This window comes from Phyllostomus discolor, chromosome 11, assembly GCF_004126475.2.
Source record: "Phyllostomus discolor isolate MPI-MPIP mPhyDis1 chromosome 11, mPhyDis1.pri.v3, whole genome shotgun sequence".
NCBI lineage: Eukaryota > Metazoa > Chordata > Mammalia > Chiroptera > Phyllostomidae > Phyllostomus > Phyllostomus discolor.
In genome coordinates this window covers 43,242,682-43,255,092 of record NC_040913.2, presented here as the reverse complement: position 1 = coordinate 43,255,092, position 12,411 = coordinate 43,242,682, and the positions used below count along the sequence as shown (strand labels likewise).

Genomic DNA, 12,411 nt, shown 5'->3' with positions numbered 1-12,411 from the left:
TTAGCTGGACTATGTGACATACCTCCCATTTTTTCACTGTGCTACAGGCACTATGACTTCTATCACTTTTATTTAAATGTTTACTTTCCAAAGCAAGAGATAAATTACAGTCAAGAGAAATGTTTTTAAGAGTTCACCTATAAATTAATCAGAATTGTTACATTGTACAAGGAAGAAAAATTAGGCTTTCTTTTTTTTTTTTTTTTAAAGATTTTATTTATTTATTTTTAGAGAGGGAAGGGAGGGAGATAGAGATAGAGGCAGAGAGATAGAGAGAAACATCAATGTGCGGTTGCTGGGGGTTATGGCCTGCAACCCAGGAATGTACCCTGGCTGGGAATCGAACCTGGGACACTTTGGTTCCCAGCAAAAATTAGGCTTTCTATAGCTACAACAGCATGTGTGAAAAACCCACAACTGAACACTAGGTGGCAAAAAGACCCAACATGCTAGAACATTTGAAACCATGAGGGAATAGAGGCTGACAAGACAAACCAAACAGGACACCTATGGTCTTCTAGTACTTAAGCTTGTGGTCCATGGACTGTGGTCAAATGCAGACTCGGCCTTGATGTCCAGCACCAATTTAAGTTAATCTAGGAATATAGCTACTTCTTGAAATTTAGTTTTTGAAATGCTGAGTCCAGAAAGTGTCGTCTTTTAAGCAAATCTAGAAAATCATACCTATCATATTTTAATGTTAATTTTGAGAATAAGCCTACGATTTCCTCTACTTTTCTTCAATAAGGAGTTAATGATAACTAAGGAATGTCTACTACCTTTCATAAACCTCAAGTCTCTTGAAATTGACTGTGGACAGCAGGATTGCCTGAAAACATGTTGGCGTACATGAGGGGAAGTCTGCTGTTAGCCTAAATCGTAGCTCCTGGGTTTAGCCTTTCCTTCTATTAAAGGCAAAAGCTAGGTAAAACGATAGCTCTAAGGTTGGGGGCCAGAAGGCTGCTTCTGTGCCCCCTAGTCAAGGTAAACCCTATACATTCAACATCATTCTTATGTGACCAGTCATTTCTTTTCCTTACCAAAGGAACTCTGCCGACCAGTAAAGATTCTGTCTCATTATATAGTGCCTTCACATTGATGACTATTTCAGTGGCAGTGTCTCTGGTAAGACTCTAGAAAAAAAAATCAAAAGCAAGTAATTTTGTACTAAACTGGGATTTAATCATCAGCAAATACTTTACATTTTTATTATTCCAATTTAAATTCACATCACAAATATTTTAAAAAATCTACCAAAACTCATATCTGTACAATTTCACAATCATGATTATCAGCATAATTATTCTTCTAATGCTTGTATGCACTGAGTCTAGTGAATATGCCCAGGACCACAACTCCTACATACAAATATGTACATGCTGGTAACAGTATATATGCATATTCCCATAAAAAGGTTAAGTCAAGGAAAATAATGTTTTAAAAAGGGCATTATCATCATCTAATCATAATTAGTTCTACCCATGTCTTTCAATAGTTGCAACCAGACTGCTTTCTAGACTATAACCCAAAGGACTAGCACATTTGTATATGACGGGAGACCCCCCAAAAACCCGGAATTTATTTATAAAAAATTGGGTATTTACTCTTGCATGTTTAAACATCAGTCACCTTCAAAATGCCCTCCATTTGATGCAATACACCTACTGAGATGTTTTTTTTTCCCTGCTTAAAACAGTTTTTGAACTCATTGATTTTGACGCTTTTTAGTGCTTCTGCCATTTTTCGTTTTACCCCTTCACACTGCCAAAATGTTTCCCTCTGAGGATTTTTTTCATTTGAGGAAACAAAAAGAGCCACTTTGGGTTGAGATCAGGTGAATAGGGGGGATGGGGCACAGAGGTCTGGCTGAAAACTGCTGAATATTCAGCGTGGTATGGGCAGGTGTGCTAATAAATCACCCATCAGGCAATGGACAAACACATTAAAACAGTCTTTAAAAAAATTCACTGAGGCTGAATGCAGCCTCTCACAACAATACCAGCTGGTACACCAATACAGATGGGTTCTTAGAACACTAACCTAGCAGGGGAAGCCTGTACTATTAAGGGGCCCACCATCCAGAAGATAATGCAGTTTTTTTGGGTCCCCCCTGTATTAATATAGTTAGCCTCAACTGAATAAAGTAATAAAATAATGTTATCCATTTTCTATACACTATAGCCTTTTATAATGTATCACATTTCAAAGCAGTTATAGCCATTCTATTCACTTCTACAAAATTTTAATTTCTACATTAAAAATTTACTAAATTTACTAATTTAGTAAAATAAGTGAAATAAAAATAATTTCAGTACACAACTTCAAAAATAAATTAATATCTTTAATAAAATGCATGATATCTAGGTTTATTCTATACTTAGGTACAGGGGAGAAGGTAAAGGAAGAAATGAGGAGGGATGGTAGCAGTTATAGGCAGAAAGAGTAGAAGGAAGATAGTGAGGTGATAAGTGATGGAAAATGAAGTGGAAAACATGAAAAAAATGTAATAGCAGGAGTAGAAAAATGACAGAAAGAAGAAAATAAAAGAAAAATTTGGCTGCAAATTTATCATAAGCTCTGACAAAGATTCATTTAGACTATATACTGTTCTTTCAAACTACATGTTTTATAGTATCAAAATATATGTGTAACACCAAAAAATCTGTGGAATGAGGTTTACCATTAGTTCCTTACCTCTGGGAACTGAGGGTTGGCTTTATTCAGTGCATGGGAGCAGGCATTCACCGCGTGGGCCAGTTCTTGCTCCAAAAGACAGTGGATCGTGGCAGCATCACAAATTCTGAAAAAATAAAAACAAAAACAAAAACAAAAAAAAAAACAAAACCAAAACAAATGAACAAAATAGGCTAAACAAAACACTTTCTTGAGTATTGCTGATTTTTCTGAAGCATAGAAGTGGTACAATAAAAACAGGTAAAAAAATAAAAGCCATTAAGGGAAACTTTTAAAAAAAATAACTTCAATTATGAATGGCACAGGGTAGATTTACAAAATTCCAACTCCATCACAACAAAGAATACTAAACCAAAAATCTTTATATAAAAAGTTGGCTTAGAATAAAAGATAAATATATTGAGGTGCTATGTGGAAAAACAAAATACCGTCGCACTTGATTTTGCGGTATCATTGGAAAGTGAGAGGGGTTCCAAAAATGTAGAGAGTAGAAACTTATCTTTCATTCACTGCAACTTGAACCAGGAGCAAATACAACAGATTAGGGGAAGAAGAACATTGCCATATCTATCATCTACATGCTAAGTACTTTATATGTATTATCTAATTTAATATTCATAACATAAAAGATAGCTGTGACTTTTTCCACTTTATAGACGAAGACATTGAGGGCCAGAGAGATTTAGTATGTATACAAAGCTAATAATAAGTGATAGAGTCAGGATTTGAATCTATGACTACCTAACTCTAAAGCCTGTGGTGTGCCAAAGTCTCTGGAATTGAAACCTTCAAGAATAGTCATACAAAGACGAAATCCTGGAGGGCTCTAAGACCAAGAGAACAGGAGGAAAGTTCTACCAACTGCTAGAAAATGTAAGGTTTGCAGATGAGCAAGAAGGCAAGACTATTCAAACCCTTTTTGCTTCTCACATCTTCAAAGAATGATTTTCAATACAGAAAGGGCAGGACAAAAGAAGAGACAGAAGTCCTACATAGTTGAATCAAGGGTAAAGGAAAAGAGTTTAATTCCTAAGGATCACACAATTGATATCCAAAGCCTAAAGGAACTTGCAAATGTCACCTTAGCATTCTTACCAATAACCCAGGGAAATCATAAAGAACAGGTTGTTTATCAGAATAGAGATGGGTAAGTGTTCTAATTTTCAAAGAAAGTTAAAGTGATAAATCAACTTGGATCAACATTTCTAAGTGCCAATGGAATCTCCTCCTAGATATTTTCAACATAACTGAAATTCTCTAAGTCTAACCTGGAACCCACCCATCATTTTCTCTCTCAAAATCTGCTCCTTTTCTTGAATACTATGGCTTAATCAAAGGCAACACAGTCCATCTAGCCTTTCACTGGAAACCTTAGGGCTATCGTGTCTCCTAATTCACATTCATGTACTAATTTTAGATCCTGACCTACCTAAAATCTCTCTTTTCCTTCCCATGTCTCCTGCCTCAATGCATGTTTCCTAAGGACCACTCTGACAGCACTCACCCTGCCTCAGGTTTGCTGTGCTGGAGACAAGGCTCCACATTGCTTCCAGAAATGCCCCGATAAAGCTGTGGCCCCTCCTTAGCCCTCCTTCCACATTTCCTCACCTGCAAATGTACCATGCCATCACTTCAGTCACCCCAAACTCCCTGAGGTTTCCTGAAAATGCCAGGTACTCACACCCTTTTGGACCTTTGCCCAGGCTGGCTCTCATGCTTAGCTTGCTCCTTTCCCACTCTTCTTTCAAGGCTTGGCTGTGAGGTCACTTCCTCCAGGCAGCCTCCCTCACTGCCTCTGGCCTTCTCTGTACAATTACAACACCCACTATGCGACCTATGACAACACTCCAGCCACACTTCTCCCTCCCACTACTCTGCCCACAAACTAAGAGGGACTGCAACACACTTACCTTGGCATTCCCAGTGACGAAATTGGTAACCAACACACAGAAGAGGCTCAAAATACACGTTAAATACGGAATGACTAAATTCTGAGAATTGATCAGTGAGTCTGATTTACATCATTTGCAAAATTAAAAAAAAAAAAACAGACGTAACCAAACTAGGTTGACCAAAACCAATTCTGGCCAAGCTGTACTTCCTTTTTTATAAGGTTATTTGGTTAGCTGACAGGATGATAATAAAGGAAGCATATTTTGGTTTTAAGGGAACATACTTTGGTTTTAAGAAAATGACGTAGTTTTATTTTTAATTTGTTGAGGAACTGCCATACTGTTTTTCCATAATGTATTCATTAGCTTGATTGCGGCAACCATTTTACAGTGCATATGTATATCAAATCATCACACTGTATACCTTAAATATATTATAATTTTTGTACCAATTATACCTCCATAAATCTGGGGAAAACCACAGTAAATTGGAGTCTACAGATGTTGTCTATAGCATCTGAAAGATGTATTTACTCTAAATCTCACATCTCTGCGGTAAGAAGTTAAGATGTACAATAATGCAGTCATATGAGTTTAGCTGACTATTCATTTTCCCTACATTTCTTCTAAGCTTCTCGTATCTGGCAATTATCATACATTATTCTAATTCTGAATGTTGGTCTCCAGCAGAAGGGGCAGTATATATTTAAAAAAATATACCTTTAAAATCAAGTACATTCTAGGTGTCTAACAAACATTTAAAGAGAAGAGTAAGGAATGAGAGGAGAGCAGACAGTGGGCAGGAGGGAGGAAAATGGACCAAGTAAGCCCCTAGTACCCCCAAGCTCTGTTTCTCTTCTTTTTCAACATTTTAATGAGTAACCAGATGAACATGTGGGAAGACTATAATAGCTAGCATTCAGAGAACACAAAATGTGCCAGACAGTGATATGTGATAATAAGGACTGTACACAGTGGGTCTTATTTAACATTCACAGTGGCCTCATAAAGCACTGCTTAATTATCCCCATCTGTCCTCAGTCCCTCCTCCCTTTTGAAGGTTACTTCCTAGTCATAGTGATTTTTATCAGGCACTTGTTATTTTTATCCTTCCCCTTTCTGTCCACCAAAATTAATTTCTGTATGGTCTCTCAGTCTTTGTGATAAGTCTGTTGGAAACTAATTCTTGGACTCTTTCCCTACCTCCCCAACTCTCCTTGGGAGCAATTTCCTTCTGCATTCCATCTACATTTAATTAATAACTAATTATAAGGTGATACAGAAGTCAGTAAAGATTGTGTATAAACTGCTGGGGAAATAATAATAGAAAGAATACTGTGTGGTGGAGTACATTAGGCGAGCTCTCCACTATGTTTCAAGAAGTCAGATCTGTTCTGTGAAGAACACAGGAGTGAGTATATATGTATTGGAGGGGATCTGATGAAGGAGAACAGTAAACATCGAGGCAGAAAAGGGAGGGGAATACATGTATCTCTTTTACATACTGCAAAAAAACAAAATGATGTATTAAAACTAATAAAACAAAACTGGCCAACACCAGAGTTCTCATGGTCCACAAATCAGTAGGACCACCATACCTTGTAATGAGCTCCTCCGCAGCCTGGGAGCACAGCTGCATCTGCGACACCTCCTCTGTGGCCAAATCAACAGCATGTTGGATGTACAAGTGGGTTCGAAGAACTGGTTTATCAGAATCACACTTCTGTTTCTCTTCCCAAGATTTCAGAGTGCTTTCAAAAGCCTATTTAAAGTCAATATTATAATGAACTGTCGGTTTAGAGCTCTGAGACCCAAATAAATGTGTATTTAGATATATGAATGACTCTGAAATTACTATTGCTTTTTTCCTAATCTAACATATCATTAGATAAATCATGAGTACAAAAAACATAGTTTTCCAGTATGCATAATAAATAAAAAGCAATGTAATCAATTATGAATAAATATTACTAAAAAGTTTAAAAAAGGACAGCTTCAATCTTTACTATTACACGTGTAATAGACAGGATGGACATTGGTAGTCTTATTTGTTATGTGTGTGACTTTAATTAAAAATGCATACTCTGGAAAAGGAAAAACTATAGAGATGATGTAAAGATCAGTGGTTGCCAGGAGAGAGGGTAAAAGGGGGAAGAATGGATGGGTGGAGCATATGAGATTTTTAAGGCAGTGAAACTACTCCGTCATCCTGAAATGGCAGATGCAAGTGACTACATATTTGTCAAAGCCCACAGAATGTGCAGCAGAAACAGTAAACTATTTTTCTGGTAGTAAGTATCAATATTAGCTCATCGATTATAATAAATGTACTAATACCAGATTCTAATAATAGGGGAATTCATTGGCTTGTCCAGGTGATGGGGTATGTGGGAACAGAATTAGAATTCTCTGTACTTTCTGTTCAACTTTTTTTGTAAACCTAAAAAAATTAGTCTATTAATTTTTTAAAAGACTAAATAAATATCTGCTCATATTTAAAACCACAATGACTTAACTGTCAGATTTAAAAGACAATTTAAATCTTTTTCCTTGATTTCTACTATAATAGGACAATTTAAGATTTTTTTTTTAGAAGACTTGATAAAAATCTAGAAGGATGTTTTTGGTTACATACCCTGTCCCTTGTTAGCATCTGAGCTCTGTTTTTGTGCACGATTTTGATAATCCCTGGAGGCTGAACCCATGCTTCGCCATCCACCTGCACTGGGACTCCCTCATCGCCAAATATAGTGATTTTTACCGTACGACACTGAAACAAAACACATTATTTTAGAGCACAAATCATCCTGAAAAACTGACATAAAATCCGCATTCAAGCTTGACCTTTAGTCCACAATGTGGAACAGTATGTTAGGCTTTTCCACTGTGATGACATTGTAATAACGGACATTGGGAGAAAGTCAGTATGTTTTAGATGAACATGCAGTGCAGGAGTCATGGGAAATAGCTTCCCCAGTGTCCCACACAGGGAAGTCAGGTTCGATTAGAAAAACAAACCTGGGCTATCCGATGATGCTGTAGTTTAATGACCCTTGAAACTGCCATTTGCACACTATCAAATACTGCAACGACTTCCAGGATCTTGTCATCAAATGAAGGTGCAGCAAATATCTAAGTGAAAAAACTATGTTACACTTCCACTAATAAAATTAAGGTTTAAGTAAACTGGCACATCAAGCAATGCAAACTCTGTAATACACATATTTTTTAAAAATCATGAAAATACTAAGAGTAAATAATAGTAGGAAATGATAACCCCAGAACAAAAATATCACTGAAGATGGCTTAAAACAAACATAATAAAAATAGGTTTTGAGACCCACATGACATCATATTTATGCCAACTCATGGAATAAAATGTATTAAAAATCTAAAAGATAACTCAGATGTCTTGACAAAATGATGCATGCAATTTTCAGAAACCTAAAAAATCTGAAAGGTAATATAGATTTCATAAGGTTAAAGCTAAATGAACATGCAGATTATGATCCAGTTTACTTGGTATGTTTTCTTAATTGATTTGAGAGAGAGGGAGGAAGGAGTGGGAAGGAGAGGAGGGAAGAGAGAGAGAGAGAGCATTTGGTTGTTCCACTTATTTATGTATTCATTGGTCAATTCTTGTATGTGCCCTGACTGGGGATTGAACCCACAACCTTGGTGTATCGGAAAAATGTTCTAACCAACTGTCTTACCGGGGTCACTTGCTGTGGTCTCAGGGAAATCTTTCAAGGTGTTACAAACAATATGTATATGTGTTTTAGATCTTAATACAACTCTTTAGAGCATTTGAAAATATGGATATGGAAACCTCGGGGATAAAAATCATGTAGTCTTACCTTATTTTGATGTTAATTGCATTTTCAAAAAATCAAGCTAAAATTTTAAAATTTTACCTGTTTTATTCTGTCTCTTTTACTCTTTTTTTACTATATCATAAATAATTATGCCTTTGAAAAAATTATTCAGTACAAAGTAGCATTCTAATTAAAACTTTCACTGAAAATATCAGGACACAAATTTGCAGACATATTTCTTATCATTTTTTTAAAGCCAGACTGCTTAGTTTTAAACTATGCCTCTGTTACTTATTAACTGTGTAAACTTAGTGTCAGTTCTTTAACTGATAAAATTTGGATGAAAATTCTAGGTATTACATAATAAATGTGTAGCACTCAGAACACTGACTGCCTAGGAGGCGTTCAAGGAATATAAGCTTTATTCATCTTAGTATCACTGATTTCTTACCTTTAAAATATTTAAGAGTAGTGACAGGTTGACAAAAAACTGACTGCTGATGCTAGTTTTTATACACCAAGAGGACTGGAATATACTCACATCATGAAAATTACAAATGCTTTCCAATTTATTTCATACTTTAGTTCCTGGCTGTTTATTTAACAGTTCTTAGAAGATGGGTCAGTGGAACTGTTACATCATAAACCTCAAGTCAAAGGGCCTATCATTTAATGTATGTGACACTTCAGACAAAGATCCTGATAGCACTGCTCATTTTTATGTTATATATACTTTAATAATTGAGCCTTCTCTTTCTAAAAGTTATTTTGAAAACAATTAGCTTTGTTAGGTTGTGTGTTTTTTAAATATAGAAAACCATGAAAACAAAACAAAAATAGCCATCAACCTCAATGGCCAAATGAACCCTCTTGGCATTCCTAAAAATAATTTTAAAAATAGTATCACATAAATTTAGAAAACTAAAAGTACAGAAAGGTATTCTTGGTGGGCAGAATAATGTCCCCATCCCATCCCCAAAATGTCCATGTCCTAATCTCTAAAACCTGTGAATGTTGTCTCATCACATGACAAAAGAGACTTTGCAGATACGATTAAATTAGAGATATTGAGACAGGGGACGTGATCCTGAATTACGTGTGAGGGCCCAATGTATTCACAAGGTCATTAAAAGTAGAAGAGTGAAGCAGAAGAGGAGAACAGAATGATGCAATGTGAGAAAGACTCACGCTGCCTTTGTTGGCTCTGAAGATGGGAAGGTGCCACAAGCCAGGGGATATGGGCAGTCGCTAGAATCTGGAAAGAGGAAGGAAATACTTACATCATCCTCTTTAGTTCCACCCCAAAAGTTAGTGCCTCCGGCATAGCTGGGGATGTTCAATACTGCTATTCCTTGCAGACTGGGGAGAGGAATATATTGTCCATCACACTGTAAGGTAAAAAGCTTAGAAGTTAGATAAAAAGAGCAAAACTACTAGTTTTGAATCCACCAGTATACCAAAGAAAAAGGGTGATGGATGAAAGTGTGCTGGTAATGTCTGTTTTCCCGTAAATATATTCCTACACATTAATTTTTCTCTTACTTAGTTTTAATTTAAAAAGCTTTGAAGTATAAATAACTACAGCAGAATTTTTTACAGAAAACCACATAGAATAAAAAAAGGTTTTACCTCTTCTTTCAACCAAATTCAGGCAGTACCTTTCTTGAGCTTCTCTTTCAGGTCAGTTATGATATTCTCACTTATATTACGGTCATCCTGGTCCTTATTTTAAGCATGCCCTTGAAAATGGCCACTGTGAGGGTAGACTCTGAGTCCTAACCATTTCATCTAGCACCTCTCACAAATCCTGGTATTTTGCTGGTGCTCTGTTACTAACCAGTGGTTGGTTATAAGAATTCCATTTTAATGTCCAATCAAAATTATCTGCCATCTTTAAAACAAATGAGAATCCAGTTTGAACTCATTTTTCAACAAATTGAAATAACTGAGAATATGTTATAATTGATTTACCCGACGGGCATTTTTTAAAATTTCCTTTCTTCATCTTTTGCATGAAACACAAAGGTCCACACTGTGTTCCAGTACCTAGGGCCATTCCTGGCACCACAGCTGGTGCTTAGTGTATGTTAAATGAAGAAACATTAAATATTTAGAAGAACAGTATCTTTCTCTGGACCCGATATTCTTAACAGACATCCTTGTGATCTTTAGAAAGACTTGAATTATATAACTAACTTAAAGGAGAAGAAAACATTTATCACTGTTAAATATGAAGAAATACTTCAAAGAACAACTGAGAGTGATCCTGAAGATTTTATAATAAAGGTCATATACAAGTGTGATAAGCCCACAACTAACATGATATTCCAATGTGAAAAGCTGACAGCTTTTCCTGTAGGATTAAGAACAAGACAAGGCTACTCTATCAGAAAACCGTTAGAATAAGTGAATTTAATAAAGTTGCATGATACACAATCAATATACAGAAATCTGTTGTATTTTATACACTAATAATAAACTATAAGTAAAACAAATTTTTAAAAATCCCATTTACAATAATATCAAAAAGAATCAAATACTTAAAAATAAATTTACCCATGGAAGTGAGAAACCTGGATATTGAAAAATACACCCTGACTGGTGTGGCTCAGTGGAATGGGCATTGTACCAAAGAGCAAAAGATTCCCAGTCAGGGCACAGGCCTGGGTTGCAGGCCTGGTCCCCGTTTGAGAGTGTGTGAGAGACAACTGAATGGTGTTTCTCCGGCACATCAATGTTTCTCTCCCTCTCTCTCCCTTCCTCTCTCTAACAATAAATAAATAAAATCTTAAAAAGTTGATTTCTGCTACCTTTAAGGAAAAAGAAAAGAAAATTAGAAGACTTGAAGGAAGTTTAAGAAGACATACATAAATGTAAACATCTTGCATTTTTATGTTTAAAAAATGTAACATAAACATTATGGATTAAAAGAATTAATATTACTAAGATGTTCATACAACCACTCTGGCAGGGTAGGCTCAACTGATTGAGTACCATCCTGTACACTAAAAAGTTGTGGGTTTGATCCCTGGTCATGGCAGGTACAGGAGGCAACTGTCAATGTTTTCTCTCATGTCAGTGTCTGTCTGTCTGTCCCCCTCTCTCCCCGCTTCCCTTTCTTTCTTTCTAAAATCAAAGAGTGTGACTTAGGACAAGGATAAAAAAAAATAAAATATTCATATGACTCAAAGTAATCTACAGATCTAATGCAATCCCTATCAACATTCCAATGTATTGTCACAGAATTAGAATAATCCTAAAATTTGTATGTAACCATGAAAGACCCCAAAGAGCCAAAGCAATCTTTTTAAAATATATTTTATTGATTATGCTATTACAGTTGTTTCATTGCCCCCCTTCATTCCCCTCTACCCTGCACACCCTCTCCCACCCACATTCCCCTCCTTTAGTTCATATCCATGTTTCATAAGTTCTTTAGCTTCTACATTTCCCATACTATTCTTGCCCTCCCCTATCTATTTTCTACCTACCATCTATGCTACTTATTCTCCATACCCATTCCCCCTCTCTCCCCCTCCCACTCTCCTATTGCTAACCCTCCATGTATTCTCCATTTCTGTGGGTCTGTTCCTGTTCTACTTGTTTGCTTAGTTTGTTTTTGTTTTGTTTTAGGTGTGGTTGTTAATAATTGTGAGTTTGCTATCATTTTACTATACATGCTTTTTATCTTCTTTTCTTAGATAAGTCCCTTTAACATTTCATATAATAAGGGCTTGGTGATGATGAACTCCTTTAACTTGACCTTATCTGAGAAACACTTTCTCTGTCCTTCCATTCTCAACGAAAGCTTTGCTGGATAGAGCAATGTTGGATGTAGGTCCTTGCCTTTCATGACTTGGAATACTTCTTTCCAGCCCCTTCTTGCCTGCAAGGTCTCTTTGGAGAAATCAGCTAACAGTCTAATGGGAACTCCTTTGTAGGTAACTGTTTTTTATCTCTCGCTGCTTCCAGGATTCTTTTCTTCATTTTTACCTCAGCTAATGTAATTA

General features: G+C 36.1%; 1 protein-coding gene across 6 annotated transcripts in view; it reads right to left on the bottom strand.

Annotated features, from left to right (window-relative positions):
* DGKH (diacylglycerol kinase eta) overlaps window positions 1-12,411 on the bottom strand; it is a 215,747-nt gene that overhangs the window by 18,177 nt on the left and 185,159 nt on the right. For all 6 annotated transcript variants that reach the window (XM_036011323.1, XM_028526693.2, XM_036011326.1 and 3 more), the window contains 6 exons: window positions 9,682-9,789; window positions 7,605-7,718; window positions 7,222-7,356; window positions 6,185-6,348; window positions 2,695-2,800; window positions 1,041-1,133 (listed from right to left, as the gene is read on the bottom strand). In XM_036011323.1, coding sequence (XP_035867216.1) covers window positions 1,041-1,133; window positions 2,695-2,800; window positions 6,185-6,348; window positions 7,222-7,356; window positions 7,605-7,718; window positions 9,682-9,789 — 720 coding nt within the window. The remainder of the gene's footprint in view (window positions 1-1,040; window positions 1,134-2,694; window positions 2,801-6,184; window positions 6,349-7,221; window positions 7,357-7,604; window positions 7,719-9,681; window positions 9,790-12,411) is intronic.